The 11165-nt window shown below is 41.6% G+C and overlaps 1 protein-coding gene across 1 annotated transcript in view; it reads left to right on the top strand.

Annotated features, from left to right (window-relative positions):
- Positions 1-314: 314 nt before the first annotated feature.
- Cenpc (centromere protein C) overlaps positions 315-11165 on the top strand; it is a 50527-nt gene continuing 39676 nt past the window's right edge. The window contains exons 1-3 of the mRNA XM_032916490.1: positions 315-520; positions 7223-7266; positions 9170-9240. Of these exons, the coding sequence (XP_032772381.1) occupies positions 503-520; positions 7223-7266; positions 9170-9240 (133 nt within the window). The 5' untranslated portion in view covers positions 315-502. The remainder of the gene's footprint in view (positions 521-7222; positions 7267-9169; positions 9241-11165) is intronic.

The raw sequence follows: 11165 nt of genomic DNA, 5'->3' as shown, positions 1-11165 counted from the left end.
AAGGAAGGGTGAGCCCACCAGCGAGAGGCGTGCGGACAGGCGAGAGGCGTGGCCACGGGAGGGAGGCGGGGCGACGGGCGAGCGGCAGGAGGACGGGCGAGAGGAGGTGCGATGGGCGAGAGGCGGGGCGATGGGTGGGAGGGTGGAACGACAGTAGAAAGGCAAGGCGCAGGAGGGAGGGCGGGGCGGCCTGAGAAAGGCGGGTTGATAGGTGGATAGCAGGAGACGGGGCGGGGCCAAGGGCGGGAATCTGAAAACGCAAGCAACGGCCGCTGTCAAGTTGGCTGAGCTAAGCTTGTGCGCATGCGTGGCTCATTTGAAAATTTTTTTCCCTCCAGGCTGGTCTCTGCTGTTCAGGGCTGAGTCTTAAGTGCAGGTCTGGCGGTTCTTGGGAAGCCTCCGTCCGCAATCTAACGCTAGCTGAGTGATTTTTAACCTCCTGGAACCCTGGCCTGCTTGGGTTTCCCTCTCAGGCCTCCGTTGGGCCTAGTGGGCGGGAACCATGGCCTCGTTCCATCTGGTAAGTGCGGGTCTGGGTCGGGCCTGCGCGATGAGCCGGTCGTCTCGTGCTCGAGCGATCGGGACGCGGGGCGGGGGCTGCGTCCGGCTTGTGAGAGGTGCGGAGGGGTGGGATGGGGCGGGTGCCTTGTCCCGCTGGCCAGAGTCGGGTGGGGCTTGTCGGGGTGTATTGAAAACTGCACAGGTCACAAATCAGATGTGATTGTTTACCGGTACCTGAAGTGACTGAACTGGTAGTCCCAAGGTTGTACATCCTAATCTCATCCGTGCCTGCTTTTTTTCTCTGAAGAGCTTGTTCCAGTGTCAACATTTCAGCCTTTTCCCGTTCTGCAGTCTTCCAAATAGTCATGACTATTGTACAAGTCAGTCAGCCTTGATGGTCTGGAAAACCTCAAGTATTAATTTCTCCATCAAAACAAAGCTAAACCCTTTATTCGACGTTATTTGTCGAAATACTATTTTATGTGAAGAGTCTAATATTTATGGGACACCTGTTAAGGATAAAGCTTTATACTAGGCAACCATATTTTGAAAGGTGCCAACTTCGAAATGTTTGACCTGGACCATAACTTGCAGCTTTTATGTTTCTTGACACACTCGATACTCATTACAAGTTTTCTATAATTACTATGCCTTATTTCTGTCCTAATCTAGCAGTTCTATTTTTCTTTTAAAAAAAATCTTCATTGATGGTTTCCTATTATGTAGTTGTGTGTGTGTGTGCGTATGTTTGAACATGTATGAAAAGACAGTAGAGTGTGTATTCTGCAAAATCATGTATATTATTTACGTTGCACGTGATCAGAGAAAAGAAACATTAAAGCCATAAAGAATGAAGCTTAACAAAGCCCGCTGTACATTATCATATGCCAATTATAACCCTACGACTGTTAGGAGTTTTGTACTTCTGACGTCTATTTAGAAGATAAATGGAAGGATGAGCTGGAGAATGTTCTCAGATGTTTTTATATACAAGGGTTTTCAAGATAATTTCCTACCTTAGACATATTTTGTCATATTCAAAGGAACTTTTGTGTTTGCCAGAGTAGGCTTGGAGTTGGGGTGTGGACGATGGAGAGGATGGGAAGTGTTCCAGAACACTTAGTGGATATGTATAGGCTCAAACCAAACCAAAAAACTATTGCACAGTTTTGTTTTGTGTTTTTTTTTTTGTTTGTTTTGTTTTTGAGAAGTGCAGTATCATAGCAGAGAAACTTAAATTGATATCAATTGAAGGATAAATTAAAGTTGACTGTTTGTACTTTAAATAAATATTTTTTTAAATTAGAACTCAGAGTTAAGGAGCTGTATTTGTCTTGGTGACCACCTGCTTTTAAGTGTGCCTAAGTCACTGACATTCTAGTAGATGCTCAGTGTTCATGAGCAGGGGACCTATTTTGTCCTAAAAGTTTCCCTGCTTAACAGACGAAGAGGTGCAGGGGTTCATGTTTCAAAACATTGCAGGGTGCAGATTTGTGATCCTTCAATTTTGCTGAACATAGAAGTTTTATAAATTGAGGTTTGGAAGCTTGTGTACTTTAACGTTCTCAGGATTGGGTTTATTTCTCACATTGATGAATACCAGAAAGAGACCTGAGTGTTTGCTTTAAACGTTTCCGTTAAATAAAAAATGCTGGGACTATTGTAAACATACCAGCTATGGGGCTGTCATACAGTGCTGAAGAGTTTTTCCTGAACTTATGTGTCCTAGGTTTAATCTTGACACTAAGAGAAAGCTTGTAACAAAGCCAAACTGTTAGGTATTTTTTTTCCTTTAGTTTGCTCCCTAGATTCCATCTTTTGTTTTTAAACACTTTATGAAGATTATGGACTTTTGCCTTTAAGAATTTTTATTTAAGCTTTTGTCTTATTTATCTGGCATATCTTTTTGTTGTTGTTTGGTTTTGGGACAGTGTCTCGTGTAACCCAGGATGGCCTTCAACAAGAACTCACTATGTAGGCAAGGATGGCTTTGAACTCCTGCATCCACCTTCCAAGTACTGGGGTTATGGGTCTGCAAGATCACCAAGTCCAACTTTTGGTACACCCCCCCTTTTTTTTTTTTTGAAACAGAGAGTCTCATGTTTCCCAGACTGGCCTTAAACTCTCCTGTCCATTCTTTGTAAATGCTGGGATTGAAAGTTTACCGCCACCTCATGTTTACGGGTTCTGGGGATCTGACTCAGAGATTCTAGAATGCTAGGAAACATTTCTACCAGCTAAACTCCATTCCTGGCACAGCTTTTTGTGTGCTAATGGGCACACAGTTTGGTATAAACGCTCTGGAAAGAAATTATCTCAAGACAAAATCTTCATCCTGTTTATTTTTTCATTAATTAATTAATTAATTAATTAATTCACTTTACATCCCAGTCGAAGTCCCCTCAGAGAAGGGGAAGACTCCCCCCGCCCCCCAGCACACCCCTCTTTCCCATGGTTGAGTACTAGCCCTCAATTGGATGTCGAGTGGAAGCAGGACTAAGTGCATCCTCTCCCACTGAGGCCGGTTGAGCTAGGGGGAGTGGATCCAATGGCAGGCAATAGAGTCAAAGAGACAGCCCCTGCTCTAGCTGTTAGGGGACCAACATGAAGATCAAACAGATCTACAAATGTGTAGGGGGGCTAGGTCTAGCCCCCGCATGCTCTTTGGTGGGTGGTTCAATCTTATGGCCAGGTTAGTTGACTCTGTACTCTGTAGGTCTTCCTGCAGTGTCCCATCCCCCCACCTCCCACTCCCCCTAACACCACCTCTTCCCTCCTCCGGTCAGTTCTATCCTCTACTCTTATGGAAGAGTCCCGGAGCCCCCGAGCTCTGCTTGATGTTTGACTGTGGCCTCTGCGTCTGTCTCCATCTGTTGCTGGATGAAGCCTCTCAGGAGACAGTTATGCTAGGCTCCTGTTGACAAGCAGAGCAGAGCATCAGTAATAGTGTCAGGGGTTGGCTTCCTCAAATGGGGTGGGTCCTAGGTTGGGGTAGGCTGTTCCCTCAACTTCAGCTCCATCGCTCCATCTTTATCTCTGCACATCTTGTAGGCAGGGCAAATTTCAAAAGGTTTGGTGTGTGGGTTGGGGCCTGCCTGGCTGGCTACAGGAGGTGGCACTTCAGTTTCCATTGCTAGGATCACCCCCATAGACTCCAGCGAGTCTTGTGCCTCCCCCACCCCCCAGGTCTCCAGTTACGGCAGAGATGCCCCCACCAGTTTCTGTTCTCTTTCCCAGCCCTCTGCAGCCTTCCTCTCCCCATACCCAATCCCCATCTCTGTTCTCCTCATGCCCTCTCCCACCCAGTTTCCTGCCTCCATCCCCCTCTGTATTATTTCCCCGTCTGAGTGAGAGTCATGTATCCTCTCTTGGGCACTCCTTATTACTTAGTTTCTTTGGTCTGTGGATTATAGTATGGTTACCTTGTACTTCGTGGCTACTGTTCATTTATGAGTACATACCATGCTTGTCTTTCTGGGTTTAGGTTACCTCACAATGATATTTTCTAGTTCCACCCATTTGCCTGCACATTTCATTATGTCTTTGTTTTTAACAGCTGAGTAGTATTCCATTGTGTAGATGTGCCACATTTTCTTTATCTATTCTTCGTTGAGGGACATCAAGGGTGTTGCTCTTATGAGTAAAGCTGCTATGAACCTAGTTGAGCAAGTGTCCTTGTGGTACGGTGGGGCATCATTTGGCTACGTGCCCAAGAGTGGCTTATATAGCTGGGTCTTAGAGTAGAACTATTCCCAATTTTCTGAGAAACGAACAAATTGATTTCTAAAGTGGTTGCAATCCCATCAGCAATGGAGGTGTGTTCTTCTTTCTCCTCAGCCAGCATGTACTATCTCTTGAGTTTTTGATCTTAGCCATTCTGATTGGTGTAAGGTAGAATCTCAGAGTTGTTTTGATTTGTATTTCCTTGATGATTAATGACACCGAACATTTCTTCAAGTGCTTCTCTGCCATTAAGAGGTTTCTCTGTTGAGAATTCTCTGGTCATTTTTTAATTGGGTTATTTGGTTGTTGGTGTCTAATTTCCCACATTCTTTATATATTTTGGATAGTAGTCTTCTGTCAGCTGTAGGATTGGGAAGAACTTTTCCCACTCTGTGGACTGTCATTTTGTCCTATAAATGGTGTCTTTAGCTTTGCAGAAGCTTTTCTGTTTCATGAGGTACCATTCTTTTTTATTGTGGTGGTGGGAGTGGGGATGTGCTGTCTTTGTTGGTTTCACCTTTTATAAGGATTCTGGGAATCCAACTCTGTTGACAGGATAGTGTTTTTCAGAATAGTGCCCTTCAGAATAGTAGTGCTTTTACCCACTGGGCCATTTCCATGGCCCTTCATGTGTCTTAATATCTAATTTGCTTTGTATTTTCTTCCTTTCCTAAGCAATTCAGTATGAATAATAGTAGGTGAAACCAAACAGTGTAGGTATCCCTGTCGATGGAAACTGTAGTGACTCAGTGTTGTTGTAAAATTATAAAAAATATAAAAAGTAGTCTTTTACCTCGCTAGGCCCAGCTCCGCCGTGCCCCAAGATATCTGCTAGATATCTTGGCGGAAACAGCCTAACTCCTTGGCGGCCCAGTGTCTCCTGCCGCCGCACACTTTCCTACACTCAAACCATCACATAAAAGAACACACAACACAATAATATTTGACCCAGTTGATAAGATATAATTGCCCACTTAAACATACAAAGTCCGGTACCATCCATCCCTTGAGAACATTGATAACAACCTGTAAATACACAGAGCAGAATCTTTACGTCAGCCTCGGTCGTCCTGCCACAGTTTCCTCCTCCTCTTCTGTCTCTTCTCCTCTCTGTCCTAGTCTCCTCCTCCTCCTTCAAACTTCTCTCCCACCCATCTTTCCTTCTCCTCCAATGACAGGCCTCCTTCTATCCTGTACCTGCCCCTCACCTGTACTTTACAAATTCAATGGAGAGGTTCTGGTGAAGTCACCTGAGTTCTGAGTCCTTGACTAGGCAGCTGTCCTTGGGGCAGTGGAATTAGCATCAAAATACAGTAACTTCAGGCAAACCACAACAGTATTACTTTTCCTATTTTTAAGTTTTCTCCGTTTTTTTTTTTCCTTTGGCATTAAGTTTTCTCGTGGGACATTTTGCTGTTTTAGAGATTTAAATGTCTAGTAATATACAGGTGTTGATCATTTTCGAGACTTAGACATCAGGATGCTGTTTGCGAGATGTGCAGCTGTAGGTCATCTGTTTTATAAGGATCCTTGTTACGTCCAAAGGAAACTCCAGTTCTTCAAACTCCAAAGGCAGTCCAGATACCCAGAAATTAGCTCTACTGGATTATAGGAGGATTTCTGGCAGTTAAGTAAAAAGCCAGCATTCCTCAGGAACTTCTGAAGCTGGCTCCCTGCTACCAAAAAGAGTTACTTCCCTTGTGGCAGAAAGGACATATGGCTCTCTGTGGTGCCTGTCAGTGTACCAAGCACATGGTGCCACCCAGGCTCTCTTAGCATCACAAGTTCCTGGTACACATTTCAGTGGCCCTTCTTACTTCCATCGCACATGCTGCCCTTCCTAGTTCTAACCCTGCTCTTCACTGTTTCTCTCTCTCTCTCTCTCTCTCTCTCTCTCTCTCTCTCTCTCTCTCTCTCTCTCTCTCTCTCTCTGCTCCTGATTCTCTCACTGTTTCCTCTATTCTTGATCCCTGGCTATTCTCACTCTCTTGCGTACAGCCTTGGCCATGTCCAGTCTGCTGGCCATGTTCAGTCTACTTTTCCCCTCCCCTCTGGACTCTTCCAGAGGTCTTTGCTGTTCTAAGTCATACCTACAATAAGAACTTTCCCCTGCATGCTACCATGGCGTGCCATCAGTTTACACAATGCTTTAAACACAGACCTGCTCTCACCTACCTACTTCTACTAAGGCAGAGCCTCACTATTTTGAACATCCCAGGCTGATATCAAGCGGTGTCTCTGCAAGTTCTGGAACTACAGATGAGCATCTCTGTGCCTGGGGATCGCTCCACTGCTGTTTGCTTGTCTTACTCCTGCATTAGCTAAAGGTCTTTGTTCTGCCCTTCTGTGGCTTTTCTCTGGGCAGATGAGTCCCCTCATTGAGGATATTCCGCTCTTTAGGTTGCTGCTGCTTTTGTTCAATTTCATTATTTATCATGCTTGCTCCATTTTCAGTCTTTCAGAAATTATGGGGTTTTTTTTTTGGTGTATGGTTTTCTAGTCCATTTTTATTATTGTTTTATGCCTTGCTATTTTATACAGTGTGTGTGTGTGTGTGTGTGTGTGTGTGTGTATGTGTGTGTGTGTGTGTTTGTGTGTGTGTGTGTGTGTGTGGATGTATGTGTGTTTGTATGTATGTGTATATGTGTGTGTGTATGTATGTATGTGTGTGTGTGTGTGTGTGTGTGTGTGTGTGTGTGTATGTGCTCATGGGTCATATAGATAACAGGGGACAACAGACAACTTGGTGGAGCCAGTTCTTTTTTTCCACCTGGACTTGGGTTCGGGAATCGAAGCTTGGATTGTGGGGGGCAAGTTCCTTACTAGCCGTCTTGCCTGCCTAGAATTCTTTATGGTATTATATTGGGCAGTTGACAGATACTTGTTAAATGAGTGCATGAAAAATGTGTTCTCTTATTAATTGTGTATTGTACGGGATTACTTTGAAGATGAGTTGTATTTGGTTGTAGTTTAAGAAACTAATAAACTTTTCTTTCAGGATCATCTAAAGAACTACCACAGAAGATTTTGCCGGCCTTCCAGGTAACATGTTTATACTTGAACTTTTGAGGTGACTTATGTTCATCTTTAGAAAATGGATTTGAAGAACAAAAAAAAGTTGTTATCTTTGATTAATTTCTATGCCCACTGATTGTTTGGTCTTTTAATTATTTTATAAAAGAGAGAAATATTAACACAAATTGTATAATAATTTAGTGGAAGTAAGAAAAATTACTTATATAGAATCATGAACAAGAAGCACTGAACACTGAAATATTAATAGCACAAAATGGTAATATTAGTGAAGTATACTTGTTTCAATAATTTTAGACCATAAAGAACTTGCATTCTTGTTTGACAGATATTTTTTCTGTATACTAGTAAAATTACTTAGTGGGCAAAAATATGACTTAGGATAATAAAGTGACAGTTCATGCTATAAAAGTTTTATATATAATTTAGCTATTTGAAGTGTAGCTAGCCATGTAAGAAATTATGTAAAATTGGTGTTTTTGATATTAATGAAACATTTAAAGGTTTAGAGTAATTTTAAACAAAAGTTTGTCAGCCGTTTTTAGAGGCGTATATCTAAATTATACTGAAATCGAGTTGTCCTTCAGGGAAATGGTTAAACTCTGTAATATGTTCATAGCATAGAATATTATTCTGCAATAATTCGTGTAATAACTTGGGTTACTTCCTAGAGAATTATACTGAGTAAAAAGAGTCAGTGCAAAATATTTTATACTATACCATTTCATTTCTATGGATGCTTACTTTTTAAATGATAGAAATTTAGAAATGAAAGACATAATTGCTGGACATGGGTTAGGAGCGACAGGATGTGAAAAGGAGTGAAGGCAGTTAGTGAGAAGTAGATATGTTTCTGAAAGGGCGACACAGGGGTCCTGTGGTTACCAAACCATTCAGTATCCTGTCTCTGGTTGATAGTGAGCCTCCAGAGGTCATACACTGGGCAGAATAACACACAAGGAAACCGAAATGATCCACGCAAGATAGTTACTGACTACCATGTCGATTAAATCAGTTAAAAGTTTTACGTCTTTTAATGGCCACACAACAAGCAGACTCTTGCCTCTGAAAAGTCTCTAGGTGACCAAGCTCAGGGGTATAGTGCTTTAAAGATGAAAACCACAATTGCATCACTGGGGAGACAGGGAGTCCACACTAGTGAGGGATGTGGAATGCCCTAGTAGCATGTTCTTTATTGCAAAGTACCTTCCAGACACCTCATGAGAATTAATTTTGATTTATATAAATCTTGGACAGCCCCAAGAGTGATGCTAAGGTATGTGGCTCTTGGGGATTTGGAAGACTGAGCAGTGTCTAGGCAGACAATAAAGTTGGGATGAGGTGGAAATACATTAGTCATTTCTAAACATAAACACATGAGTGGGTACGTATAGAACCAGAAAAACATGAGTAAATATGTATATGGTAATATTAAATCAATATATCATTTAATTTAAGCTATTTCTATTCGTTCGTAAATTATTGATTAATTAAATTAATACTATTGAATACAGAGTGCACTTGAAAAGTTGCAGAGAAGATATGTTTCTTGGAGATGTTGAGACCGGTGTCTGTAAAGGCTTCATTAAAGACGCATATGTGCCTGTAATTATAGCTCAAATTGCCTATGATTCAGAACCAAGTTACTTTTTTCAAAAACAGGGATTTTTATTGAAATATAGCAATTGTCTGATCCAATTTTAGATACGGATATTCAGCTTTGAGTGGGTTATTACATAACTTTTTAAATATTGCATACAAATAGGATGGGTTTGATGGGCTCTTAGACTTTCAAGTGTCTTGTGTTCAATTGTAGAGATATTTTTTCTTATTTAAAATTAACATTTTCAAGCAGACAAAAAGTAACAAGCATCTTACAGAAATGATATATTTCCTTTTTCTTTTTTATTAGAGCACCCAACATTCCTACAAAGCAAGGCCAGAACATGCTGGAAATCTTACAAGATTGTTTTGAAGAACAGAGTAAGGTTTCATTTCTTTTCTTTCTTTCTTTTTTTTTTAAGGATCAAAGGAAATTTTATCATGTAGACAAACATTATACGGGCATTTTCAAGCATGTGAACAAAATTGTTAGATAAACAGATAAAACTTCCCTCTGACCTTTAATTTTGGTTTTGCTTCTGTTTTCTCATTTCACACACACACAGATGTAATTAGAGGTCCTTCTTATTCTAAAATAGATATTTTCTGTAAGCCTTTAATTTTCATTATATCAATTGTTCAATTTGCTTTGAGTTCTGAATGTCATTTACTAAAATTATAGTGTCATTGTGTGAAGGTGGGAAATGGGAAGGAAAGGCAATCACGTCTAAGTTATGATGATGACTATGATTTAGCCTTTGTATTAATAAATAACAGGAGTGGAATTAATGGTGGTGTACAAGGAGGATGTATCTCTGATATGACCCTTTTGTCTAGTACAATTGTTTCATATAAGTTTTTACAACTTGTTAGAGGTAAGTTTTAAATCACAAGACATATATGATCAATCCCAAATGTAATGAGAAAAACATTTTTTTCTCACTAATTAATTTTAAATTTCTTTTTTGAATCAGATTACCTTTATCTTTTTTTTTCCAGTGAGTAAAGGATAATTTTTATTTTCTTTCTTTTCTTTTTTTTTTTTTATCTTTATTAACTTGAGTATTTCTTATTTACATTTCTATTGTTATTCCCCTTCCTGGTTTCCAGGCCAACATCCCCCTAACCCCTCCCCCTCCCCCTATTACCACCCTCCCCCCAGCAATCACGTTCACTGGGGGTTCTGTCTTGGCAGGACCAAGGGCTTCCCCTTCCACTGGTGCTCTTGCTAGGCTATTCATTGCTACCTATGAGGTTGGAGCCCAGGGTCAGTCCATGTATAGTCTTTGGGTAGTGGCTTAGTTCCTGGAAGCTCTGGTTGCTTGGCATTATTGTTCATATGGGGTCTCAAGCCCCTTCAAGCTCTTCCAGTCCTTTCTCTGATTCCTTCAACGGGGGTCCAGTTCTCAGTTCAGTGGTTTGCTGCTGGCATTAGCCTATGTATTTGCCATATTCTGGCTGTGTCTCTCAGGAGAGATCTACATCCGGTTCCTGTTGGCCTGCACTTCTTTGTTTCATCCATCTTGTCTAATTGGGTGGCTGTATATGTATGGGCCACATATGGAGCAGGATCTGAATGGGTGTTCCTACTGCCTCTGTTCTAAACGTTGCCTCCCTATTCCCTGCCAAGGGTATTCTTGCCCCCCCCCTTTCTTTTTTTTAAATTAACTTGAGTATTTCTTATTTACATTTCAATGTTATTCCCTTTCCCGGTTTCGCCAACATCCCCCTAACCCTCCCCCTCCCTTCTTTATGGGTGTTCCCCTCCCCATCCTCCCCCATTAACCCTCCCCAAAAAATCACGATCACTGGGGGTTCAGTCTTAGCAGGACCAAGGGCTTCCCCTTCCACTGGTGCTCTTACTAGGCTATTCAATGCTACCTATGAGGTCAGAGTCCAAGGTCAGTCCATGTAATCTTTGCCTCTCTATTCCCTGCCAAGGGTATTCTCGTTCCCCTTTTAAAGAAGGAGTGAAGCATTCACATTTTGATCATCCGTCTTGAGTTTCAGGTGTTCTGTGCATCTAGGGTAATTCAAGCATTTGGGCTAATAGCCACTTATCAATGAGTGCATACCATGTGTGTTTTTCTGTGATGGGTTACCTCACCAGGGTGATATTTTCCAGTTCCATCCATTTGCCTATGAATTTCATAAAGTCATTATTGTTTTGATAGCTGAGTAATATTCCATTGTGTAGATGTACCACATTTCTTGCATTCATTCTCTGTTGAAGGGCATCTGGGTTCTTTCCAGCTTCTGGCCATTATAAATAAGGCTGCAAGTATGAACATAGTGGAACACGTGTC

Source organism: Rattus rattus, chromosome 11, assembly GCF_011064425.1.
Source record: "Rattus rattus isolate New Zealand chromosome 11, Rrattus_CSIRO_v1, whole genome shotgun sequence".
Classification (NCBI taxonomy): domain Eukaryota; kingdom Metazoa; phylum Chordata; class Mammalia; order Rodentia; family Muridae; genus Rattus; species Rattus rattus.
The sequence above is the reverse complement of the archived record's forward strand: the minus strand, read 5'-3'. Positions and strand labels throughout refer to the sequence as shown.